The sequence below is a fragment of the Halichoerus grypus genome, chromosome 13 (assembly GCF_964656455.1).
Source record: "Halichoerus grypus chromosome 13, mHalGry1.hap1.1, whole genome shotgun sequence".
Lineage (NCBI taxonomy): Eukaryota > Metazoa > Chordata > Mammalia > Carnivora > Phocidae > Halichoerus > Halichoerus grypus.
In genome coordinates this window covers 76,599,549-76,621,403 of record NC_135724.1, presented here as the reverse complement: position 1 = coordinate 76,621,403, position 21,855 = coordinate 76,599,549, and the positions used below count along the sequence as shown (strand labels likewise).

Sequence of the window (21,855 nt, the reverse complement as noted above, 5' to 3'; positions counted from 1 at the left end):
TCTTTTCCAAGAAGGCTCCTGTTATCCTCAATGTATTTGCTCATTTGTATAAGCCTAGAACACACCATGAGTAGTTTCAGAACTGCCAACTCATGCTATTGTGAAATGCAAACCTACTCACTAGAGTTAATATTTGTTTAAAGTAAATTTACGTATAATACTGTTCACAATTTCATTTTGATAAATGCATAAACCCACATCTCTATCAAACTACAGAACATTTTTGTCCCCAGAAAGTTCCCTTATGCCCTTCCCAGTCAATTTCATGCCCCCTTTTCTTTTTTAAAACTATAGATTAGTTTTGCCTGTTTTAGAACTTCATACATAGAGAATTACAGAGTATATGCTCTTTTGTGTCTGGTGTCTTTGGACAAGCAAAATATCTGGCATTTACTTATGTTGCTATATGTTTTGGTGTTTTGTTTTATTGCTGACTAGTAATCCATTGTGTGAAAATATCACTATTTATCCCTCAGTTGTTGGACTTCGGACTATTTCAAATAAATTATGAATATACCTGTTACGAAGATTCATATACATGTCTTTTTGGAGCCATATGTTACCACTAGGTCAATACCTAATAGTGGAGTTGCTGAGTTGTGTGTTAAGGGTGTGTTTGGCTTTATAAGAAACTTTCAGACTGTTTTCCTGAGTGAATATACATTCTATAGAAAGCTCAAAATCTGTGATAGGGGTTTTCCAGAGAAACAGGACCAATAGGGTGTGTGTGTGTGTGTGTGTGTGTGTGTGTGTGGAGAGAGAGAGAGAGAGAGATTAATCATAAGGAATTGGTTCCTGTGATTATGGAGACTGGCAGGTCCAAATCCCCAGAGTAGGCTGGCCAGCCCGAGACCCAGGAGAGCCGATGTGCAGATGAAGTCTGGAGGCCGCCTGCTGGCAGAATTTCTTCTTGCTCATGGAGGCTGGTCTTTCTTTTCTAGTCAGGACTTCAACTCATTGAATGATGCTCGCCCCCATTATGGAGAGCAATCTGCTTACTTACAGTTCACCAGTTTAGTTTTTAATTGTATCCCCAAATACCCTCTAAGTTGACACAAAAATTGCCATCACATGTCCATCCCTTGTCAGCTTGGCACTCACTCTGTGCATCTCCGTAGACTGTATTTAATTCTCTAATAGAGATAATATGATCATACCCCCCACCCAAAATGATACGACCACTTGCACATAACCAAAATGCGCTAACCCTTTCCCCAGAGGAGGAGGCGAAACAATAGGTAGTGTTCACTCTTCTCCTTGATATCCTGTATTGTAAATACCACAATGTAATGTTAACAACATTTAAATGGTATGATATAAAGTCGGTACATCTTATGTTACCGGGTAAGGGCATAACGGGGGGAAGAAAGCAAAGATATTTGTTTAATACACACACATACACACACACACACACAATCAGGAGGAAATACTCAATGACAATTACAATCATTGTTTCTGTAACTGATCACATGTTGTAGCTGGTATTGGTGACCCAGCCTTCATTCCTGAAGGGTCCGGGCCATTAGCAGTCCTGCCTGAATTGTGTTGTTGTAGTTTTCCATTGACATTAATGACAGGGCATGGTCATATTAAGAGAGGGGATCTCCTGTATTCCAGACATACTCTTTCTGCCCTCCACTGTGGAGGAGGCATCTAGTGTCCCCCCCGGGCTAGTCAGGATCAGTCACCCCAGACAACACAGTGACTTCCTCTTTTGCCTGCTGACTCCGAGAAATGAGGAGTCTAAAACTTGTATATGCTCCTCCGCGAAAGAGAGTTCTGGTTGCCAGCATAGTATTGTCTTTTTACCTCTGCCATCCAGGTAGTTGTGCAGTGGTATCTCAAAGTGATGGAATTTACGTGTGCATGGTGACCAGCGATGTTGAGTCCATTTCACGTGCTTATTGGACATGCCTGTCTCTTCCTTTATGAAGTGTTCAAATGTATGCACACTTTTTTTTACGGTGGTTTTCTTTTAAAAATTGATTTGTAAGAGGCTTTAAAAAAAAGTATATATAAATTGGATACAAGGCCTTTTTCAGATTTAAGTTTTGTAATATTTTATCCCCAGTCTATGGCTGGTCTCTTTTCTGAATTGTCTTTTGATGAGCATAGTGCTAAATCTTGATAAAGCCTAATTTATTATTTTTTTTTGTATTCTGCCTAAGAAATCTTCTGCGTAAGTATTTTCTGTGAAGGTATTCTGTACATTTTCTAGAAGTTTTATAATTTCGCCTTTTACATTTAATTCTATGATCAGTCTCAATTTAATTATTTATAAGGTGTGAGGTAAGGTTTGCCTTTTTTTTCTCTCCACTGGGATATAAGTTCTTCTAGTACCACTTGTTGAAAAGAGTTTCTTTTCCCAATAAATTGCTCTAGTGCCCTCGTTGAAAATAAGCTGACCATCTAAGTGAGGGCATATTTCTGGATCTTCTGTTCCACTGATTTAGTCTTATGCCAATACCATACTGATTACCGTGGCTGTATAATGAGTCTTGAAATCAGGTAGTATTAGTCCTTGGACTTTTTTCCTCTTTTTCAAGGTGTTTTGGGTATTTTAGGTTTCTTGCATTTCCATAGACATTTTAGTTAGAATCAAAGCTTGTCAATTTCTTTAAAAAGCCTCCAGAGATTATGATTGGGATTGTATTGAATTTAAAGATCAGTTTTGGGAGAATATACATGTGAGCAATACTGAGTCTTCCAGTCAATAAACTGAGTATGTCTTTTTATTTATTTAGGTCTTCTTTAATTTCTATCAGTAATATTCTATAGTTTTCAATGTAATAGTCTTATATATCTCTTATTTATTTATTCCTAAGTATTGCTTATTGAAAATGGACATGTTTTAAAATTTGTTTTAAAATTGTGTGATCTGAGCATATCAGAATGTCATCTTACCTAATGGCCTTGTAGCGTGGGGCCTTGCTAAATTCACTTATATATCCTAGTAACATTGTAGATAGGATTTGTTATATAGATAACCGGCTTGTTTATGAATAGAATCAGTTTTATTTAAAAAAAATTTTTAAAGATTTATTTATTTATTAGAGAGGGGCAGGAGGGACAGAGGGAGAGAATCTCAGGCAGACTCCCTGCCGAGTGTGGAGCCCAACTCGGGGCTCGATCGCATGACCCTGAGATCATGACCTGAGCCAAAGTCACAAGTCAGACATTTAACCAGCTGAGCCCCGCAGGTGCCCCAAATAGAATCAGGTTTAATTCTTCCTTTCCATTTTGAGTAACTTTTATTTCCTATTCTTGCCTTACTGTACTGGCTAAGACCCCTAATACATTATTGAATAGGAGTAAGACTAAACATTTTAGCCTTTTCTAGTCTGAAATGCTTTGTGATTTGTTCATCTCACAGCCCAGAGAGGTCTTACTGTCATTCTGTATGACATACATTTCCTTCTTTTTATCATCTATCAGCACTTTTTAAAATTTCTTTATATCATTTACATAAATTGCACTTATTTTATTTATGTACTTCTTTGTTGTCTGTCCCTTACACCAAATCCGTAAGTCCCTTATGGGAAAAATTCTCTGTCTTCACCATTGCATCCCTAACGTATAGCACAGTGGCTCTTAGTAGATACTTGGGAAATGCTTTGTCAAATCAGTCAATATTGGTAGAAACTTTTAGCAGTTACACAATCTATCCTTCCCAGTGTTTGAGTCTCCTTGGCAAAACCTAGGACAGGTATTATTTCTTGAAAGACTTTTTTTTTTTTTTTAAGATTTTTTATTTATTTATTTGAGGGAGAGAGAGAGTGAGATAGGGAGAGAGCATGAGCAGGGGGAAGAGTAGACAGAAAAACAGACTCCCCGCTGAGTGGGGAGCCCAGTGTGGGACTCGATCCCAAGACCCTGGGATCATGACCCGAACCGAAGGCAGGCGCTTAACCAACTGAGTCACCTAGGCACCCAAGACTGTTTTTCATAATTTTTCTTTCTCCTTTGAAAATTTTTTAGGAAGTAACATTTCAAAATTTCTCATAGAAACTTATATTTGATACTTTAAAATGTTCTTAATTGATATTTTATAAAATGCAATATAAAAGTTATATTTGTGTATCATAAAAAGTTCTCATTGGTATTTTATAAAAAGCAATACAGTTCTTTCTCCTAATTTTTGCAAAATATTATGGTGACAAATTGGGATAGTTTACTTTTTCTAGATGTTATATATACTCAAAAGTTAATCAGTATGCAGGCAGTTTGCAGTGGCCCAAATATAGAAACAAGGGTAAACACATTCCACAGTTATATAGTAAAAGCAGGTGTTGGGTCACTATTTTTTATTCTTTAAAATCTGGAGAAAAACCACTGATGAAGTGAACCTGTTAGGCAAATTATTTCCTTATTTTTGCCCTTTAGCTTTTGTTCTAATCTGAGAAATGCTTCATTTGGGGGGTTTTTGTGTATAATTTAAGCCTAATGAAGGGAAGTTGCTCTCGGCCTGAAACACAGTGATCTAGAGTTTATCCAAAAGGCAAAACACCTTTCTTCTTGCTGTTCCATTTTGGTAGCTGCTGAGGCAGAAAGTAAGGCTTCAGTTTGCGTGCAGACATGAGGAAAATAATGGGGCTTTTCCCCTGCAGTATGTTACAGTCATTCTTTGGCTCATCCCACACATTGACAATGGAAATTGCACTGAAGAAGCAGGTAGAAACATTTGCAGTTAGATGTGCATTCATTCATCTCCTTCTCTCCCTCCTTTCCCCTCTCCTCCCCCCTTCCTCCCTCTTCCCTTTTCCTTACTTGTCCCTCCTCTCCCATCCCCCCTTTCTCCTTCCTTCCCTTGTTCTTTCTCCTGCACTCCCTCTATATCATGATGTTCTTGTTCCTGCATATGTAGTAGAGAATAAGACCTATGTGGCCTTTCCATAGTTGTGGGGGAGGTAAATAATAAAGAAGCAAACAAACATGTGCATATGATCATTTTTGCTAGTCACAAGTACTATAAACAAAGTGTGTGTCTGCGCATACACGTGTGTGCACATGGGTGTGCTCTTGTGCATCTTAGAGAGAGAGAGAATGAACATAAATGAGAATCCTGGAAGGCCTAAGGAGGGGGCATTTGAGCTGAGCTCTGCAGGCCCACAAGGTCAGGGAGAGTGTCTTAGGAAGTGGGGATAGCAAGTTGGTAGCCCTGAGAGCAGATCGGGTTTGGTATTAGAGAGGAACTAGAATGCAGACACGTGGCCTCAGTGCAGGGAGCTTGGGAGAGAACAGTCTAAGAAGAGGCTGGAAGAGAAAGTAAGGCTTCGATTCCAGAGGGCACAATGGGCATGATGAACCATTTCCGCTTGATTCCAAGTTCAGCCCAAAGCCAGTGGTCAATATGTGGCATATTAGTTCATTTGTCGTTTAGACGTCACAAAAACATCTCTCGTATGATCAAAATAACCTCAGTTCAAATTCTCATTTTAGTTTTCTCTCCCCAAAATAGAAAAAGAAATACATAAACCAAAAACTGGCGACAACTGAAAAGAGATGAGCAAATCCACAATTACAGATGGGGATTTCAACAGTCCTCTGTTGATAATGGATAGAATAAGGAGACAAACATTAAGTAAGGATTTGGATGAGGGACTTGAACAGCCTGACCAACCAACTCGGCTTCATTGCCTTTTTATTTTGTTTAATGGAACACTCTACAGTATACACTTCCCCCCCCAAGTGCCCATGAAGCATTCACCTAGATGGACCAAATTTGGGGCCAAAGCCGTTTCAATAAATTGAAAGCGTTGAAATCATACTGAATATGTTCTCTGACCACAGCAGAATTAAACAGAAATCAATATCAGAAAAATACCTGAAAACCCCAAAATATCTGGAACTCAAACCGCACATTTCTGAATGACTCAGGAGTCCAAGAAGAAATGACAAGGGAAATTTGAAATTACATACTTTGACATGCACGAGAACGAAAAGGTAACCATGTCTCTGATTTAAAATAAAAATATTAATGTGCAAATAGATAGAGATTTGCATCTTTAACTCTTTCTATTTGTCTGCTTCCTGAATTTTCTGCTTGCTTCATAGGTCAGTCTGTCCTCAGTTCCTTGAGATGAAGTGAGCGAGCCCGTGTCCCTACTGCCAGGTGCACCCAACTCTAGTTGGCCTGGCCTTGCCGATTTAACTAAGTATTGCAAATACTTTCTTCTAGCTCCACTCAGTGAACACTTACCATTTCCAGAGGTCATCTTCCTGGAACTACAGAGGGGAATTTATGGAGCAGTAACAGACAGGTTGTTACGTGATTTCTTCGGCTAACTTCAGTTAAAACCTGTCAAAGCTGCTTTCTTTGCCTCTCTCTGTCCTACCAGGGGAATTCCGGTCTACCTTCTCCCTACATCTTAGACTTGTTGTGAGTCTTTCCTTCAGTTCCCTTCTGCGACTTCTGTTTCTTCCAGCAGTCCTTTCATTGTTTTGACTTTTTTAAAAAAAGATTTATTTATTTGAGAGAGAGTATGAGCAGGAGGAGTAGAGGGAGAGGAAGAGAGAATTCAAAGCAGACTCCGTGTTCAGCATGGAGCCCGAAGCAGGGCTCAATCTCAAGACCCTGAAATCATGACCTGAGCTGAAACCAAGAGTTGGACAGTTAACTGACTGTGCCACCCAGGTGCCCCTGTTTTGACTTTTTTTTTTTTGCTTTTTAATTTGTTTCTGACTTTTTATAATCTCTACCCTCAGTCTGGTATCAGCTTGTCTTAGTGAACTTCATTCGTTCATATAGTCTTGACCATGTGCTAGGCGTTATGCTAGGCAGTTGGTTTGCAAATGCAGGAGGAACTTATAAATCAGATAATTAATTGGAGTGTGCTAAGTACTTTGACAGAGCCATATTGGAAGGGTTATGTAAACAAGCATTTGTTCAACAAACATCTATCGGACTTCTCTGTGTACCAGGCACTGTGCAGTGGAGGCGTTATTCCCAGTATAAGGTGCTGATTGATGGAAGGGGACGCATGGCACTGTGAAGGAGCAGAGAATAATCTGGGAGTGGGTAGTCTGCCCTGGCACAGGGTATTTGGTGGGGACTTTGAGGGACTTAGAGGTAGTAAGTGGCTGGGAAGGTCATGAAAGTCCTTCTGTCTTTTTTTTTTTTTTATTTAGGGAATTTCGTCCTGTTTCTGTGGGCATAGTATTTATTAGCTTTATGATGACTCTTACCAACACTTCCACACTACCCACATCTCTTATTTCTTTGGTTATTCTTTTGTTTGCTGTAGTGACCAGTGGCTCTAAGGAGTGGTGACCACTGGTACTGCTTATTATCATGCAGTTTTTAAAAGTGTGTGTCAGGGGGGTTGCTGGTAGGGGAGGAACCCAAAGCAAGGAGCCAGGTATGTGGTACTCTTACTTTATGTGGAGTATTTTCTTTTGGGGTATAATTAGCCCTTTGAAATCTTTATTATTATTAATTTTTGAGAGGGAGGGAGGAGTGAGGAGGGGCAGAGGGAGAGGGAGAGAGAGAATCTGAAGCTGACTCCACGCCCAGTGCGGAGCCCAAGGTGGGGCTCAGTCTCACGACCCTGAGATCATGACCTGAGCCAAAATCAAGTTAGACACTTAACTGACTGAGCCACCCAGGTGCCCCAAAATCTTTATTACTATTTTTGAAGGTAGGGGAGGAAGAGGTTTAAGTCTAAACACATTACTTTGAAAACACCCTGTGGGGTAAAATTTCAGTTTATTGCCCACGCTGAAATTTCTTATTCTTTTCCTTTAGGTTTCTTGCTATTTAAAGATTTTTGTTTGAATGAAATTAATGAAGCTGTACCTCAGGTGAAGTTTTATGAAGAGGTAAGAAGTAATTGTTTTACTGATGCTTTTATTTTAAAGGCATATGTAGACTGTACTTTGGAAAATATCAAGACTACTAAATATCTTACAAATATGTAGAAATTCATTGACCATAATTAGTAGCACAAGGTATAATATGTAGTTGATTATAGACTGACAACATCTGTAAAAATCATATTTTCAAGGGCTCTGGAGTGCTCTGGAAGCACTGAGGAATAGTTGGACTAAAACTCCAGAGGAGGGATTATCATTCCAAAGGGCACTGAGGATCAGCAACTGTTTGATTTTCTGCAGAAGCTTGCTGATTCTGGAGACATAAGCTGAGGCAGAGGGCCTCCACTGAGTGAAAGAGAAACTACCAACGTTTCCTGGTCACACATGGCCAGAGTGACAAATTGGAGATGTGGTGGGAAAGGGGAGTCTCAGACACACAACTGGTTTCCCAGTAAGACATTTGGATGGGAGCTGAAGAGATAGGCCAGGAGCTTCTGGAAGCCTCACTGAAATCTCCCACAGCCTCATGCTGGTATATTGAAATGTGGACCTGTGGTGTCAGGAATCTGAAAACAAAACAGGCAAGAGATGAAAACCCTAGGGAGCAGTCGATAGACACTGAAGATCTGTAGCTACTTATCACCTGGGGCAGCTACTGATTTCCAGGTGTAGTGAGCAGACAAGAGTCCGTTTGGCCCCAGGCAGAAGGCTGCTTCTGGGAGACAGAAAAGCCAGAAGAAGTTTCTGGGGCTAAAATAAAAAACAAATGAAACTGGAGGAGCCCCAAACATGTGATTAATCTCCTTCTCAAGAATTATGTCAAGGAGGCCAAAGAGCTATTCTGAAAACTTCTTGCAGGCTTCTCACTGAACTCCATGGAGAACCATGTCTTAAGAACGGGGCAAACCAGAGGCAGACTGAGTCCTACAAAAATGGAGACCCAGCCCAGTCTCATCGCGTATTGGGTGATGAGCCCTCTCTCCTCCTGTGTAGCAGAGTACAAGGAAGCCCTCTGTCCTTTTTTTGTAGGTGGAAAATAACATAGAGAGACCCTACAATGTTCAAATACAGTAAAAACATAATGGACATCTAAGATATAAGATCATATGTCTCATAAGGTAATAGAAGTAGACCCACAGATGACTCAGATATGGAAGTTAGCTAACAAGTACTTAAAAATAACCGTAAATAATATGTTTAAAACAATAGAGGAAAAGATAGACAAAACAGATGGAGAAGTAGTGAATTTCAGTCCAATTTATTATGAAGAACCAAATGGATATTCTGGGACATCAAGTAGAATATTTGAAATTAGAACCTAATGACTAGAATATGGCAGATTGGTTACAACATAAGACAGGATTAATAAATAGGGAGGCAGGTCAGTAGATAATCTCACACTAAAACACAGAGAAGAAAGAATATAAAAATGAAATAGATAAGGATGTTAAAGACATGTGGGATGTGGTTAAAAGGTCTAACGTACGTAGAATTGGAATATGTAGGAGAAGAGAGCGAATGGGGCAGAAACAATATTTGAAGAGATAATACTAAGAATTTTACAAAATGATTAAAGAGAGCTGCTTACAGATTCAAAGAACTTAGAAAACCCCAAGCAGAATGGCTACAAAGGACACCTATCTTTGACATCAGTATAACACCATGGAAACCGACAGAGAAAGTCTTCAAAGCAACGAGAGAGTGGAAAAAGACACATTACTTTTAAAGGAGCAACAAATAATATGACTGACTGGCTATGACATCTTAAAAGAAATGGTTAAAACAAACAACAATAGCAGCAAAAAAACCCAGACAGTAAAGTGGCCATCTAAATAATGAAACCAACCAACCAAACAATACCCCCAAACCCTGCCAACGTAGAATTCCATTCCCAGCAAAAATTTCCCTCAAAATGAAGGTGAAATAAAGATATTTTCAGAGAAAAACTGAGGGAATTTTGTCAGTCGTGGACCTGCATTACAGCAAATGCTAAAAAGAGATACTTTAGGCAGAAGGAAAATAATCCCAGATGGAAATGCAGGAAGGAATGAGGTCATCATGAAGGGTGATATGTATGTAAAATAAAAATGAATGTTGACCATGCAAAACAATAATGTTTTTAGATTTTAAAATGTGTATAAAACTAAAATGTATAATAGCACCAGAAGCAAGAGAGGGTTAAAGAAGTTAAAGTGTTTTAAGATGCTAGGATTATTGGGGGATGAATGGTAAAAGTAATAATTTGCGTTGACTTGTAATCAGTTAAGGATGCATATTGTAATCTCTAAGGCAACTCTTTTTTTTTTTTTTTTAAAGATTTTATTTATTTATTTGACAGAGAGAGACCCAGTGAGAGAGGGAACACAAGCAGGGGGAGTGGGAGAGGGAGAAGCAGGCCTCCCGCCAAGCAGGGAGCCCGATGCGGGGCTCGATCCCAGGACCCTGGGATCATGACCTGAGCCGAAGGCAGACCCTTAACGACTGAGCCACCCAGGTGCCCCTCTAAGGCAACTCTTAATAGAATAAAATATCTAACAAGTTAAAAGAGGGAAAACGGAATAAACAATATTGCATTAATTAAAAAAAGGAATAAAAGGAGGACATAAAATAGATGGGTCAAATTGAAAACAATAAGATGTTAACTCTAAATCCTTCTACGTAAGTAATTACATTTAATGTAAATGGCCTCAATACTCCCAAGTAAAAGTCTAAGTTTGCTGCCTGAATAAATCACCAAAACTCTCTTATGTACTGCATACAAGTGACATACTTTAAACAGAAGGACGGCAGAGGATATACAGAGAGAAGCACCAACCAGAGCAAAGCTGACACAGCAACACTAATATCAGACCAAGTATATGGTAAATGCTACTTGGAGGTGCGGATTATTTCATAATGATAATGGGGTCAGGATCACAATCTTAAACTTGTATGTTATAAATAATGTAGCTTCAAAGTATATAAAACCAAAATTGGCAGATCTAAAATAAGACATGCTTAGTGGGAGACATTAGCACACACTCTTCAAGAGTTTATAGAACAGACAGCTAAAAAGTTAGTAGGGATATAGAAAATCTTAATAAAGTGATGAATAAACTTGACCTAATTGACATATATAGAGTGCTGCACCCAGCAAAAATAGAATTTGCCTTCATTAAAGTACAAATGGAAGATTTACCAAAAGAAATTATTTGCCAGGCCCTAAAGAAAGCTGCAGATTTCAAGATCAAAATTGTTTGGAGTGTTTTCCGACCACAATGGAATTAAACTCAAATTTAATAACAGAGTTTACTAAGAAATCCTTATTAACTGCTTGGAAATAAATATACTTGTAAGTAATTTATGGGTCAAAGAAGAAATTGGAACAGAAATTAGGAAATATTTTAGTTTAAAATATATTTAAGAAATGACATGCTATTATTAGCATAATGTATCCTTATCATAAGCATTTTAAGGATTATTTATTTATTTGTTTGAGAGAGAGGGCATGAGAGAGCAAGCACAAGCAGAGAGGGAAAGGCAGAGGGAGAGGGAGAAGTAGGCTCCCTGCTGAGCTGGACGCCCAACAGGTGGGGGTGGGGGGGCGCTGGATCCCAGGACCCGGGGATCATGACCTGAGCCGAAGGCAGACGCTTAACCCACTGAGCCATCCAGGTGTCCCCTAAAGCATTTTAAATGGTCCAAAGAAAGCAAAGCATAATTAGGACTGATACTAGTAATCTTTGTACAAGTTTGAAAATTGGAGGGATATTCTTTTCTTTCTGGATTATTGATGTACTTGAAAACTTGATATTTTCTCTACTTTTCAAACTATATTAATGTATTTCCAGGGAGAATGGCCAAATTATGATGTACATTTAGCATCATGTATAAAAAATAAGCCAAATCCAAAAGGATCTTACTCACTATGAAGTAATTTACATTATTTCAGTCTGAATTGTAATATGGATGAGTATCATAGCTTGAGCTGTCAAAAGAAGTTTCTTTGTTCTTAAAAATTTCACCTCTCCAATTTCAGCAAGTACTAAGTTGCCTTGTCAAATACAGAGAAATCTTTAACATAATTTTTGCAAGGTTGAAACAGATGGGCAATCTACTTGGGTTACTTCTTAAGCACTTCTTGCCAATATGGCAGTGAGTACTGCTGATGTGTTTCCATTTGAACTTTAAACATTAGAGTTTCTCTTGGTTGGCTTGCTCCCAGCTCTTCACACCTGTCTTCTGGTTTGGCACACAATGGATCTGGCTTATCAGATTATCCTCTTGGAGGATAACACTCCAAAGCTCCTTAGCAACTTGCTCTATATTCTTTTACTGAAGACACCATCCAGTCTTGGGGCTTCAAATACAGTTTTCTAAATTAGTACAGCCTTTAAGCATTGAGGTTATCAATAATTCTTCTCTGTGTCCTTGGTTTTATCAGTCTATTTCTGGTGGTGGTTGTGTGACCCCAATCCCTAGAAAACTTTTTTGTCTGATATCTTGAAATGCATATTTTATATGTTGTATTTCCACTTTCCTGGGTCCCCAGACTTTTAGTGGTTGCCCATTTCCAGTGTGTTAAAGGCCTAATAGCTTCTTCTGACTTTCACATATCTCTGTATTAGTCATCACCTACCTTTCTCTCTTTATCTTTCTCTACCGTCTTCCATAGAACTGCCACTAACTGCTGAGCCCGTTCTGTTTCTTATGTCCTTCCTCCAGCCTGGAATGCTGCTTTGCCTTCTCAGCCCGTGGAAAGCCTAGCTTCTTTTAAGGTCTAGCTCACTTTATATATTTGCTAACAAGTCCCTCTGGACAACTAGCCCAGTCTTCCGTGATTGCTTACACCTTTGATTCCCACACCATTTGTTGTCTGTAACGCTCGGTAGCACGTAATCTATGCCTGCTGATTCTGTGGTGTAGTTGGTATTCATCTTCATCTGTATTTGACTCATAGACAGAGGGCCTAGCTAGGCTCTGGGGCAGCTGTGCCTCTCACCTGCTGTGGGACGTGGGGCCAGTGGTTGAGCCATCTCTGCAGCATCTACACTTCAGACCTGGAGCTCATACATGTGAACAGTACGCCATCCCTGTACTTGAGGAGCACACAGTAGGGGGACTTCATACTTGAACTTCAGTTACCTCATCTGTGAAATGAGGTTATGAATCATCTCTGGCTGCTTCACAGGCTAATTGTGAGGCTCAGATAGGATGCTGGATGGACAGTTGCTTTCTAAACCATATCTATAGTATGCTCTTCAGGTATACGGGAGGCTGTAACTCAGTGGTGGAGTGCCAGCTCTCAATTCAGCCCGCCTGGGTTGGATTTGGACTCCACTAGTTACTGTGTAAACTTGGGCAAACAATGTCAGTCTTATCTGCGTGGGTGTCCTCAGCTAAGAATGAGGGTGATGGCAGCGCCTGTCTCTTAAGGTTGTGTGTGTGAAATCAGTGCACCAGAACAGTGACCGACACAGAGTTGTGGCTCAGTGTGTTGGTTCCACATCCTTGTCCATTTAGATTTGGAGGCAGCTTATCAAAATATGTATATATACCTAGATTTAGAAAGAAATCATGGAAAACAGAGAATAAATATAAGATTGGAGGCAAAGTTATTACATAGGATTTTCTTCATTCATTCAACCAAGATTTATCAAACACCAGTGACAGACATTGCTTGGATGGATGAACAAGACAAAGTCCTTGCTCTCCTTGAGCTTCTATTCTGGTTGAGAGAAACAGACAACAAAAAGTAACAAATAACAGGAAATGTATTAGGAAGTAATAACTGCTATGCAAGGACTCAAAGCAGACTCAAAACTCAATATGATGTATTGTGACTTGGAGGCCACTTTAGATTGATGGGTCAAAGACTAACTCTGAAGAATGGGCATGGAAACAGATTTGATTGACAGGGAGGCTAGTCTTTTGAAGATGAGAGCAGGGTAGGAGAGAGAGCATTTTCGGTTCGATGTGGCTAAGATATAGCCCCTAATGTGGTGGGAAAGAACTTGGCATGTTTGAGGAACTGAAAGAAGACCAGAATGGTATGTTCATAGTGGATGAGAGGATTGGGATAGTATGAGATAAGATCGGGTGGAGGAGGGAGACAGGGTTGGGGGCCAGAGTAACAAATGCAGGTCTTACTCTAAAGCCCATGGAAAACTTAAGATGGGAGTGTTAAGTGAATATTCTTTAAATATCAATTAGATTAAGGGGATTGATGTGATAGATCTTCCATGTCTTTACTGATTTTAGATCTCTTTGTTCTATCCATTGCTGAGAGAGGGGTGATAAAATCTCCAACTCTGATTGTGGAATTGTGTATTCTTTTTCTTGTCATTTTAAAAAATGTATTTTGAAGCTATGTTATTAGGCGCATATGCATTTATGATGGTTATGTCTTTTCATGTGAAATGTCCCTTTTCATTGCTTGTCATAGTCTTTGTCTTGAAAATGACTTCACTGGATATTATTATAGGCATTCAGTCTCCTTATGCTTACTGTTTTCATGATATATCTTTTCCTTTCTACTTTCAACCAGTGTTTTTATATATTAAGTCTGTTTCTTTGAGACAAATATGAGTGTCTTGCTCACCACCCCTCCCCCATTTCTGAAAATCTCTGTGTTTTAGTGGAGTAATTTTATTTTATTTTTATTTTATTTTTTAAGATTTTATTTATTTGACAGACAGAGAGATCACAAGTAGGCAGACAGGCAGGCAGAGGGAGAGGGAAAAGCAGGCTCCCTGCTGAGCACAGAGCCTGATGCAGAGCTCCATCCCAGGACGCTGGGTCCTGACCTGAGCTGAAGGCAGACAACCAACTGACTGAGCCACCTAGGTGCCCCTAGTGGAGTAATTTTAGATACTGTGTTTATCCTTTGTGGGGTTTGCTAACTTTCTTGAAATCTATAAATTTGTATCTTTCATCAAATCTGGTAAAATTTGGGCCATTATCCTTAAAGCATTTTTTCTACCTCAATCTCTATTTCTCCTCTTATTGGGACTCCAATTACATGTTTGTTTTATTTTTCAATATTATACCAAATATCACTGATGCCCTGTTCAATTTTTCCCGCAGATATTTTTTCTGTTCTTCAGATGGGAAAGTTTCTGTGGATCTGTCTTCAAATTCATTGACTCTTTTGGCATCTCTACTCTGCTATTATGTCCATCCATTGAATTTTTTATTTCAGATGTATTTGTTAGTTCTAAAATTTGTTTGGTTTTTCTCATAGTTAATATGTTTCTGCTGCTATTTCCTATCTTTTTTCATTACATGCATATTTTCTGTTAGGTCTTTAAGTATAGTTCTAATAGCTGCATTAAATCCTTGTCTGATAATTCCAACATCAGAGTCATCTTGGAATGGTCTTCATTTATGGTCTGTTCTTTTGCATGTGGGCCACATTTTCCTGTTTCTTGATATGTAGAATAATTTTAGATTGTATCTTGTACAGTAGGATTGATACATTATAGATACTCTAAACTCTGTATGCTTCTTCAAAGGGTATTGAGGGGGCGCCTGGGTGGCTCAGTCGTTAAGCGTCTGCCTTCAGCTCAGGTCATGATCCCAGTGTCCTGGGATCGAGCCCCGCATCGGGCTCCCTGCTCAGTGGGAAGCCTGCTTCTCTCCCTCCCTTTCCCACTCCCCTTGCTGTGTTCCCTCTCTTGCTGTGTCTCTCTCTGTCAAAAAAATAAATAAAATCTTAAAAAAAAAAAAGGGGTATTGAGGTTTTGTTTTAGCAATTAACTTGGCTTGCTCAAATTTCAAAAGCTCTTCTTAAACAGTGGGTAGCAGTTGAATCTTGTTCAGTTCTTTTAGCCTTAACTGGACTGCTTTGGATCTGCCATGCTCACATGTCATTATGGAATCCAACAGAGATGTTGACAGAGTTTATACACAGAATTTTGGAGCTCCGCCTCCCTGACTCTTTATTTTCAGGAATATCCTCTTACTTTCCAGCTTCTGTTGGATGTGCCTTCCCCATTATGTATGTACTTCTGGTCACTTGCTAGTGCTCCAGAGTAGTTGGGTTTTATATATGTCCAGAATTTACAGTTGTTTTCTCAGGAGGATTGTTCCCTTGGCAGTTATTTGGCTATTATCTAAAGCGGAGCCTGGGTTTGTGATATAGTTTGAATGTAAAGCCAATATGATTGGCTGATTAATTGGATGTAGGGGGAGGTAGAAGCAGGGGTGTGAGCAAAAGAGCAGGAATCAAGGATGATTATTCGTTTTTTGGCTTAAGCAATTGGGAGGATGGTTTTGCTCATTTTCATGATAAAGAAGGCTAGGGGAGGGGCATGCTTGGCGGGGGTAGAGAGGATATGAAAATGGCAAAAAGGTAGTTAGATATTTAGACTCTGGAGCTCAGGGGAAGAAGTGAGTACTAGAGGTCCCGACTTAGATATCTGAATATAACTGGTATTTGAAACTGTGGGACTGAGTAGTTTTACCTAAGGGGAATATAACAGGTGAAAAACGGGTACCCTGGCACCATGTTCTGAGGCACTTCAGTATTTAGAAGTCCAACAGAGGAGGAAGAAGCCAAAGGAGACTGGAAGAGGAACCAGTGTGGCAGACTGCTGGAGAGTATAGATCACGAAGTCAGAGAAGAAGGTGGGAGGGACAGCTGAGTTGAATGCTTGCTGGGAATCAGTGAAGCTACAGACAAGAGCGAGACCCTTGATTGGGCAAGCAGAGGCCACTGGTGGCTTTACAAGGCCATCTCCCTACAATGGTGGTGAGAAAGTGGAGATATGACAGCCGTGGATCAAAAGTGCTTGCTCTTAGGGTTCCGCTTATTCAGGCTACATGTTCAGCTGTGAGCTTTGTAACCACCCAAGCAGAAAGGCACTGTGTCGCCAGTGAATGTGCATCATCGATGACTATGTTTCTTTTCTGCTCAAGGGGAGACTTTTCACCTTGAACTCTGGCTTTTGCCTGCTCAGGTGACCTGGTCAACCTAACTGCCTAAATTAGAGGTAGCATTTTCCATGCACAGGCTACAATAAGATCATCCTGTCTAGAGCTGATTGTTAGGTGACTGTGTGTTCTTTAATTAGTGGTCTTCCTGATAATAGGAAGTACATTTTGAATTATAGCCACAGACACTTAGACACTTTAGGCTCTTCCTTTGCCTACTGAGTTACCTCTGCTGTTGTTCAGGTTGGAGTTTAGGAGGCACAAGTATCTTAGTAAAGCTCGTATTGTGGTTCAGAGTATCATTTGCCCAAGAAACTAGAATGTTCCATGGGGTTGGATTATTACAGCTCATGGAAAACTTCCATATTATCAGCATTTGTTTAGACAGGTGTCAACTTGCTTTCTAGGCCCCCTGGAACACAGACTTATGTTGCATTACATTTGTTTTCAAGGATAATAATTCCATGAAGGCTTATTATTTCTTGGTTTTGTTTACTTGTTTAGGCAGAAATGTTTCCTTTGGTTCACTAACAGTCTACCTGTTTTATCCCAGAATTCTGCATTGACCTTTGGACCTACCTAAAATTAAAGCAACAAAAGAAATCAACTAAGACAGATCCTCTGTTTATTTTCTGGCTCAACTTCGGATTTTGCTATCTGGCTTTTGTTGCTTCCCAGCTACCATATTTGCGTCTGGCATAGTGTTTGAACTCCTTAGACTTGTTGTCCTGAATTAACTCAGGGGTGAAGCCTTGGGTCCTTTGGTGATGCCAACACTGCTGGATTGCTGCTCCTTAGAACAGCCTTTCCTGGTTGGATGGGCTGTAACCCACCGCAGTCCACCTGCGTTCATGGCACACTTTGTTGTCTGTTCCAACAAGACTCTGTTCTAAGCCCTGGCAGTTATAGACCTGTGAATCTCACTGTAATGCTGATGATAATTCAGGACAGTAATATGGCCTCAGTAATTTCTCCTTGTGTGAACCAGCTGGCCCTCATCTGGGACCTCAGTATTTCACACACTCCACTCCCTGCCGACTGTGCCCCTTCTTTATCAGAAATTCTTTTTTTTTTTTTTTAAAGATTTTATTTATTTATTTGACAGAGAGAGACACGAGAGAGGGAACACAAGCAGTGGGAGTGGGAGTGGGAGTGAGAGAGGGAGAAGCAGGCTTCCCGCAGAGCAGGGAGCCCGATGCGGGGCTCGATCCCAGGGCCCTGGGATCATGGCCTGAGCCGAAGGCAGCCGCTTAACGACTGAGCCACCCAGGCGCCCCTATCAGAAATTCTTATAAGATTTACTGGTTTTGATTTCAAAACTATCAAACCCAGCCTTACTATAAAAAGGTAACTTTCATTTCTATTTTATCATCCCAGAATAAAGAATACTCATATATTATGAAAGTCAATGTCACCATTTGTCTATCTGTTGAAAACACTTTGTTCCCAAAAGTAAGTCATACATAGTAATTAGTCATCATATTGAAGATCTTTGCTGCAGTCTTCTTGCTAACCTCGTATTTCATTTGTGTCCTCATTCTCTTGTCTTTTGGATTACAAGTATTTCTGTAAATAAATAAAAGCAATTTCTCTGATCTAGGAGCTTCTGTTACCAGATTAGAAGGTTGGGGCCAGTTCTATATACAGCAAGTATTTCTAAAGCACATTTTTATTATTTGACCTATCTTAACACCGTTCCAACTGGCTTCCCTAAGTTAGCAAAATACACTGTTTGAAGTAACCTGTTTATTAATACTTTATTGTGCAGAGAGGCTCCAACCTGAAAAACCAGTGCTTTCATCTCTGGGTGGATGCCTTTCTAAAATATTCAACTGATTTTTAAAAAATCTCTTTGCAGGAATCTTGAATATATATATTTTTTTTCTTTTTTTTTTTTTTTTTTAAAGATTTTATTTATTTGACAGAGAAAGACACAGCAAGAGAGGGAACACAAGCAGGGGGAGTGGGAGAGGGAGAAGCAGGCTTCCTGCCGAGCAGGGAGCCCAACGTGGGTCTCGATCCCAGGACCCCGGGATCATGACCTGAGCCGAAGGCAGACGCTCAATGACTGAGCCACCTGGGCGCCCCTTTTCTTCTGTTTCGTAATGTTGTAGTTGAATGAGAATGATCCCCATCATAAGTCTTAGAACTGAATTACAGCCAGATTTAAATGGGACTCGCTCTGGAGAGGAGAATTGGCAAGGACGAATAGCCCCTGGCTGTTGTATTGTAAGATAATTGTAACCATGGCAGTATTTGTTTCCTAATATTGTGCTTCTAAATTTAAGTGAGGAGGTTCATCATAGGAAAAAACCCATTTGTATGTTTCAAGTTGCATTTAAATTATCCCAACTTCATTATTCCAACATTAGAAATAGTTGTTTCCTGTGCAGTAGCTGGTTTAGCAATTTGCTTAATCTCCTGTGGAAGTGGTTTTTTGCCTGGGCGAGTAATATCTTTTAATAAAGTGAGTTTTCTGGGAAGGCATACCTAACAACGGTAACTTTGAAAAATCTAGATAAAAGAATATGAGAAGCTTGAGAATGAGGAAGACCGCCTTTGCAGAAGCCGGCAAATTTATGACACTTACATCATGAAGGAGCTGCTGTCTTGCTCACATGTAAGTATTTCTTTCTGTTGCGTGCCTTTAGTTTGGCTTGGAGACAGCTTGCAGTGTTTCTAGAAAGTAAAATAGGAAGAAGAAACTTAAAAATCAAACAGTACTCCCCCAGGACGGGACCCATGTCTTCTCTTCTGTCATTTGGTTGCTGGTAATGCTGACACAAAGCTGATGCTCCATCTACTCCAAGGATATTTCCAAAAGCGGATTCTTTCACGGCCAAAGAAAAAATGATGAAAACAAAATTGATAACTCATGCAGATCAATGGAAAAAAAGGCTGGTCTCAATTCCAGACTTTCTAAAAGAAATTCAGCTTTATTATTGTTAATTTGGCTGTACTTTAAATAATTAGGCTAATCAAATATTGATCAATAGAAATCTTAAATGGTTTCTTTGGATTAATGAGGAAGAGTAATAATTCTTATGTTAATTTTATTAATATTTAAATGATGGTGGAAGTATGTTTTTCCCCCTGTAAATCAGATAAACAATCCATTCAGTCATTAGGATAAACTAGGTTCCTAGGAAATTATTCCGCCAGGAGTGAGTGGAAGAATTAGTGATAAAAATTCACCACATAATGTGTCTGAGAGTTTTCTGAAGGAGTGGCCTCACTGTCCTCGCTGCCGTGTCCAATACAGGAGCCACTGGCCCCCTGTGGCTGTTTAGATATCAGGTTAAATTAATTAAAATCCAGTGGAGCTAAGCATTTCACTCCCCAAGTCCTCGCGAGCGCGTTTCGAGTGCCCGAGAGCTGCAGGTGGCCCGTGGCTCTGGTATTGATCAGCACGGATACACGACATTGCTGTCATTGAGGGGAGTTCGAGCGGACCGCACTGGCCATGATAATGATTTATTGTAGTGCTTCTGCATTCACTGTGTCATTCACGGTTCTTCCTGCCACTTGAGTAACTGTGGCTGGTGCACCTCTTGCGCCCTGCATTTCTTTGTTGGCCTCACCTCACTTGTAGTAGACAGAATTCCTGAGCCAGTCCTGATGGTTGAGGCTCGGGGCCCTGCTACCTTGCCAGAGAATGGTTGAGCCTTGGAAAATGCCAGGTGTTCCATGGGGATGCCACTGAAACTTGGTTTTCACGTCGCTCAGCAGTTCAGAGGGTTTTTGGCAGTATGATGGGCGTTTTCAGCTTTTCCTCTTGTGGTGCATTCTTAAAGAAGACGTAATTTGAAGTTTGGAGGGAGAAGAGAGTGTGTAGTTCTTATTGGAACTGTTTTTTTTAGAGCCAGCTCCCTTCTGCTATGGTCACAGCAAGACTTTCCTTAACTTGCAGCCTCCTACCACCCTGGCTTTCAATTCTTACATGGATTTTCATGCATTTGTTTTCTCTTATATAGTGGAAATTTTTACAGTTTCGGGACCCCGTCATTAACTAATTGAGAGATGTATACATTTAGTAAGGTGATAGTAAGATTCCTTACACTTTTTTTTTTTTTTTAAATCACAGTAGTCTTAAACTCTTGTGGGGTTAGGTTACGTCAGTCAGGTGCCCCCATGCTCATCATCCTTCTTGACATGGTGGCTAAGAACTGCGGAAGCTCAGAGGAGCAAGTATCTGTTTGGATTGCCCACAGATATCCAGCTGATTTTTAAAGAATGCATGTTAATATAATTACCACAGGTTCCTGCTTAGTAATTGTGTTAAATTATATGCTGTAGTATTGTGTAACATACAGAGGTTTGTCACGTTTTATATTTGTGGAAAAAAAATACTGTTTTTTTTAAATTTTTTTTGAAAAGCCATTCTCAAAGCAAGCCGTAGAGCATGTGCAAAGTCACCTATCCAAGAAACAAGTGACATCAACTCTTTTCCAGGTAAGACAAAATTATTTCAAAATAAATGCTGTTGACCCTTGAAGAGCACAGGGATTGGGTCACTGACCCCCCATGGAGTCAAAAATCCACGTATAACTTTTGGCTCCTGCCTCCAAACTTTGCTAATAGCCTTCTGTTGACTGGAAGCCTTACCGATAACATAAACAGTCGATTAACACTGATTTTATATGTTGTATGTATTATATACTGTATTCTTATAATAAAGTAAACTAGAGAAAAGAAAATGTCATTAAGAAAATTATAAGGAAAATACATTTCTAGTATTGTATGTAAAAAAATCAACGTGTAAGTGGAACCTGTGTGGTTCAGTCTTATGTGGTACAAGAGTCCCCGGCAGACTGTTTTCCATAAAGGGATGCGCACCACACAAGTGAGCCAGGAGCCCTTCATCCTGGCCTAGCCATGGATTTGCTCAGAGACCTTGGGAAAGCACTCGTCCACAGTGCCGCAGCCTCCTGTACAGAATGAGGAGAGGGATTCACTCTTCCCCATGGTTACCTTTAGCTCTGTGATTCCAAGAGGTAGAAAGTTCATAAGTAAAATAGCTAATTAAAAAAAATTTACTGCATGGATCCATTAGCTTTTAGTCTTTAAAACTCAGTATCAATGCTGATTATCAACACTTTTAGTCATTTACAAAATGTGCTACATAACTTC

The 21,855-nt window shown here is 39.8% G+C and overlaps 1 protein-coding gene across 6 annotated transcripts in view; it reads left to right on the top strand.

Annotated features, from left to right (window-relative positions):
• The window catches only part of GRK3 (G protein-coupled receptor kinase 3), a 124,462-nt gene that overhangs the window by 47,916 nt on the left and 54,691 nt on the right, over positions 1-21,855 (top strand). For 5 of the 6 annotated variants that reach the window (XR_013443478.1, XM_078060837.1, XM_036105195.2 and 2 more), the window contains exons 3-5: positions 7,745-7,818; positions 19,244-19,345; positions 21,103-21,177. Coding sequence is in view for 5 of the 6 variants with exons in the window: in XM_078060837.1 (XP_077916963.1) it covers positions 7,745-7,818; positions 19,244-19,345; positions 21,103-21,177 (251 nt within the window). In the remaining variant the exon portion in view is untranslated. The remainder of the gene's footprint in view (positions 1-7,744; positions 7,819-19,243; positions 19,346-21,102; positions 21,178-21,855) is intronic. The other variant, XM_078060840.1, reaches the window with a different exon arrangement.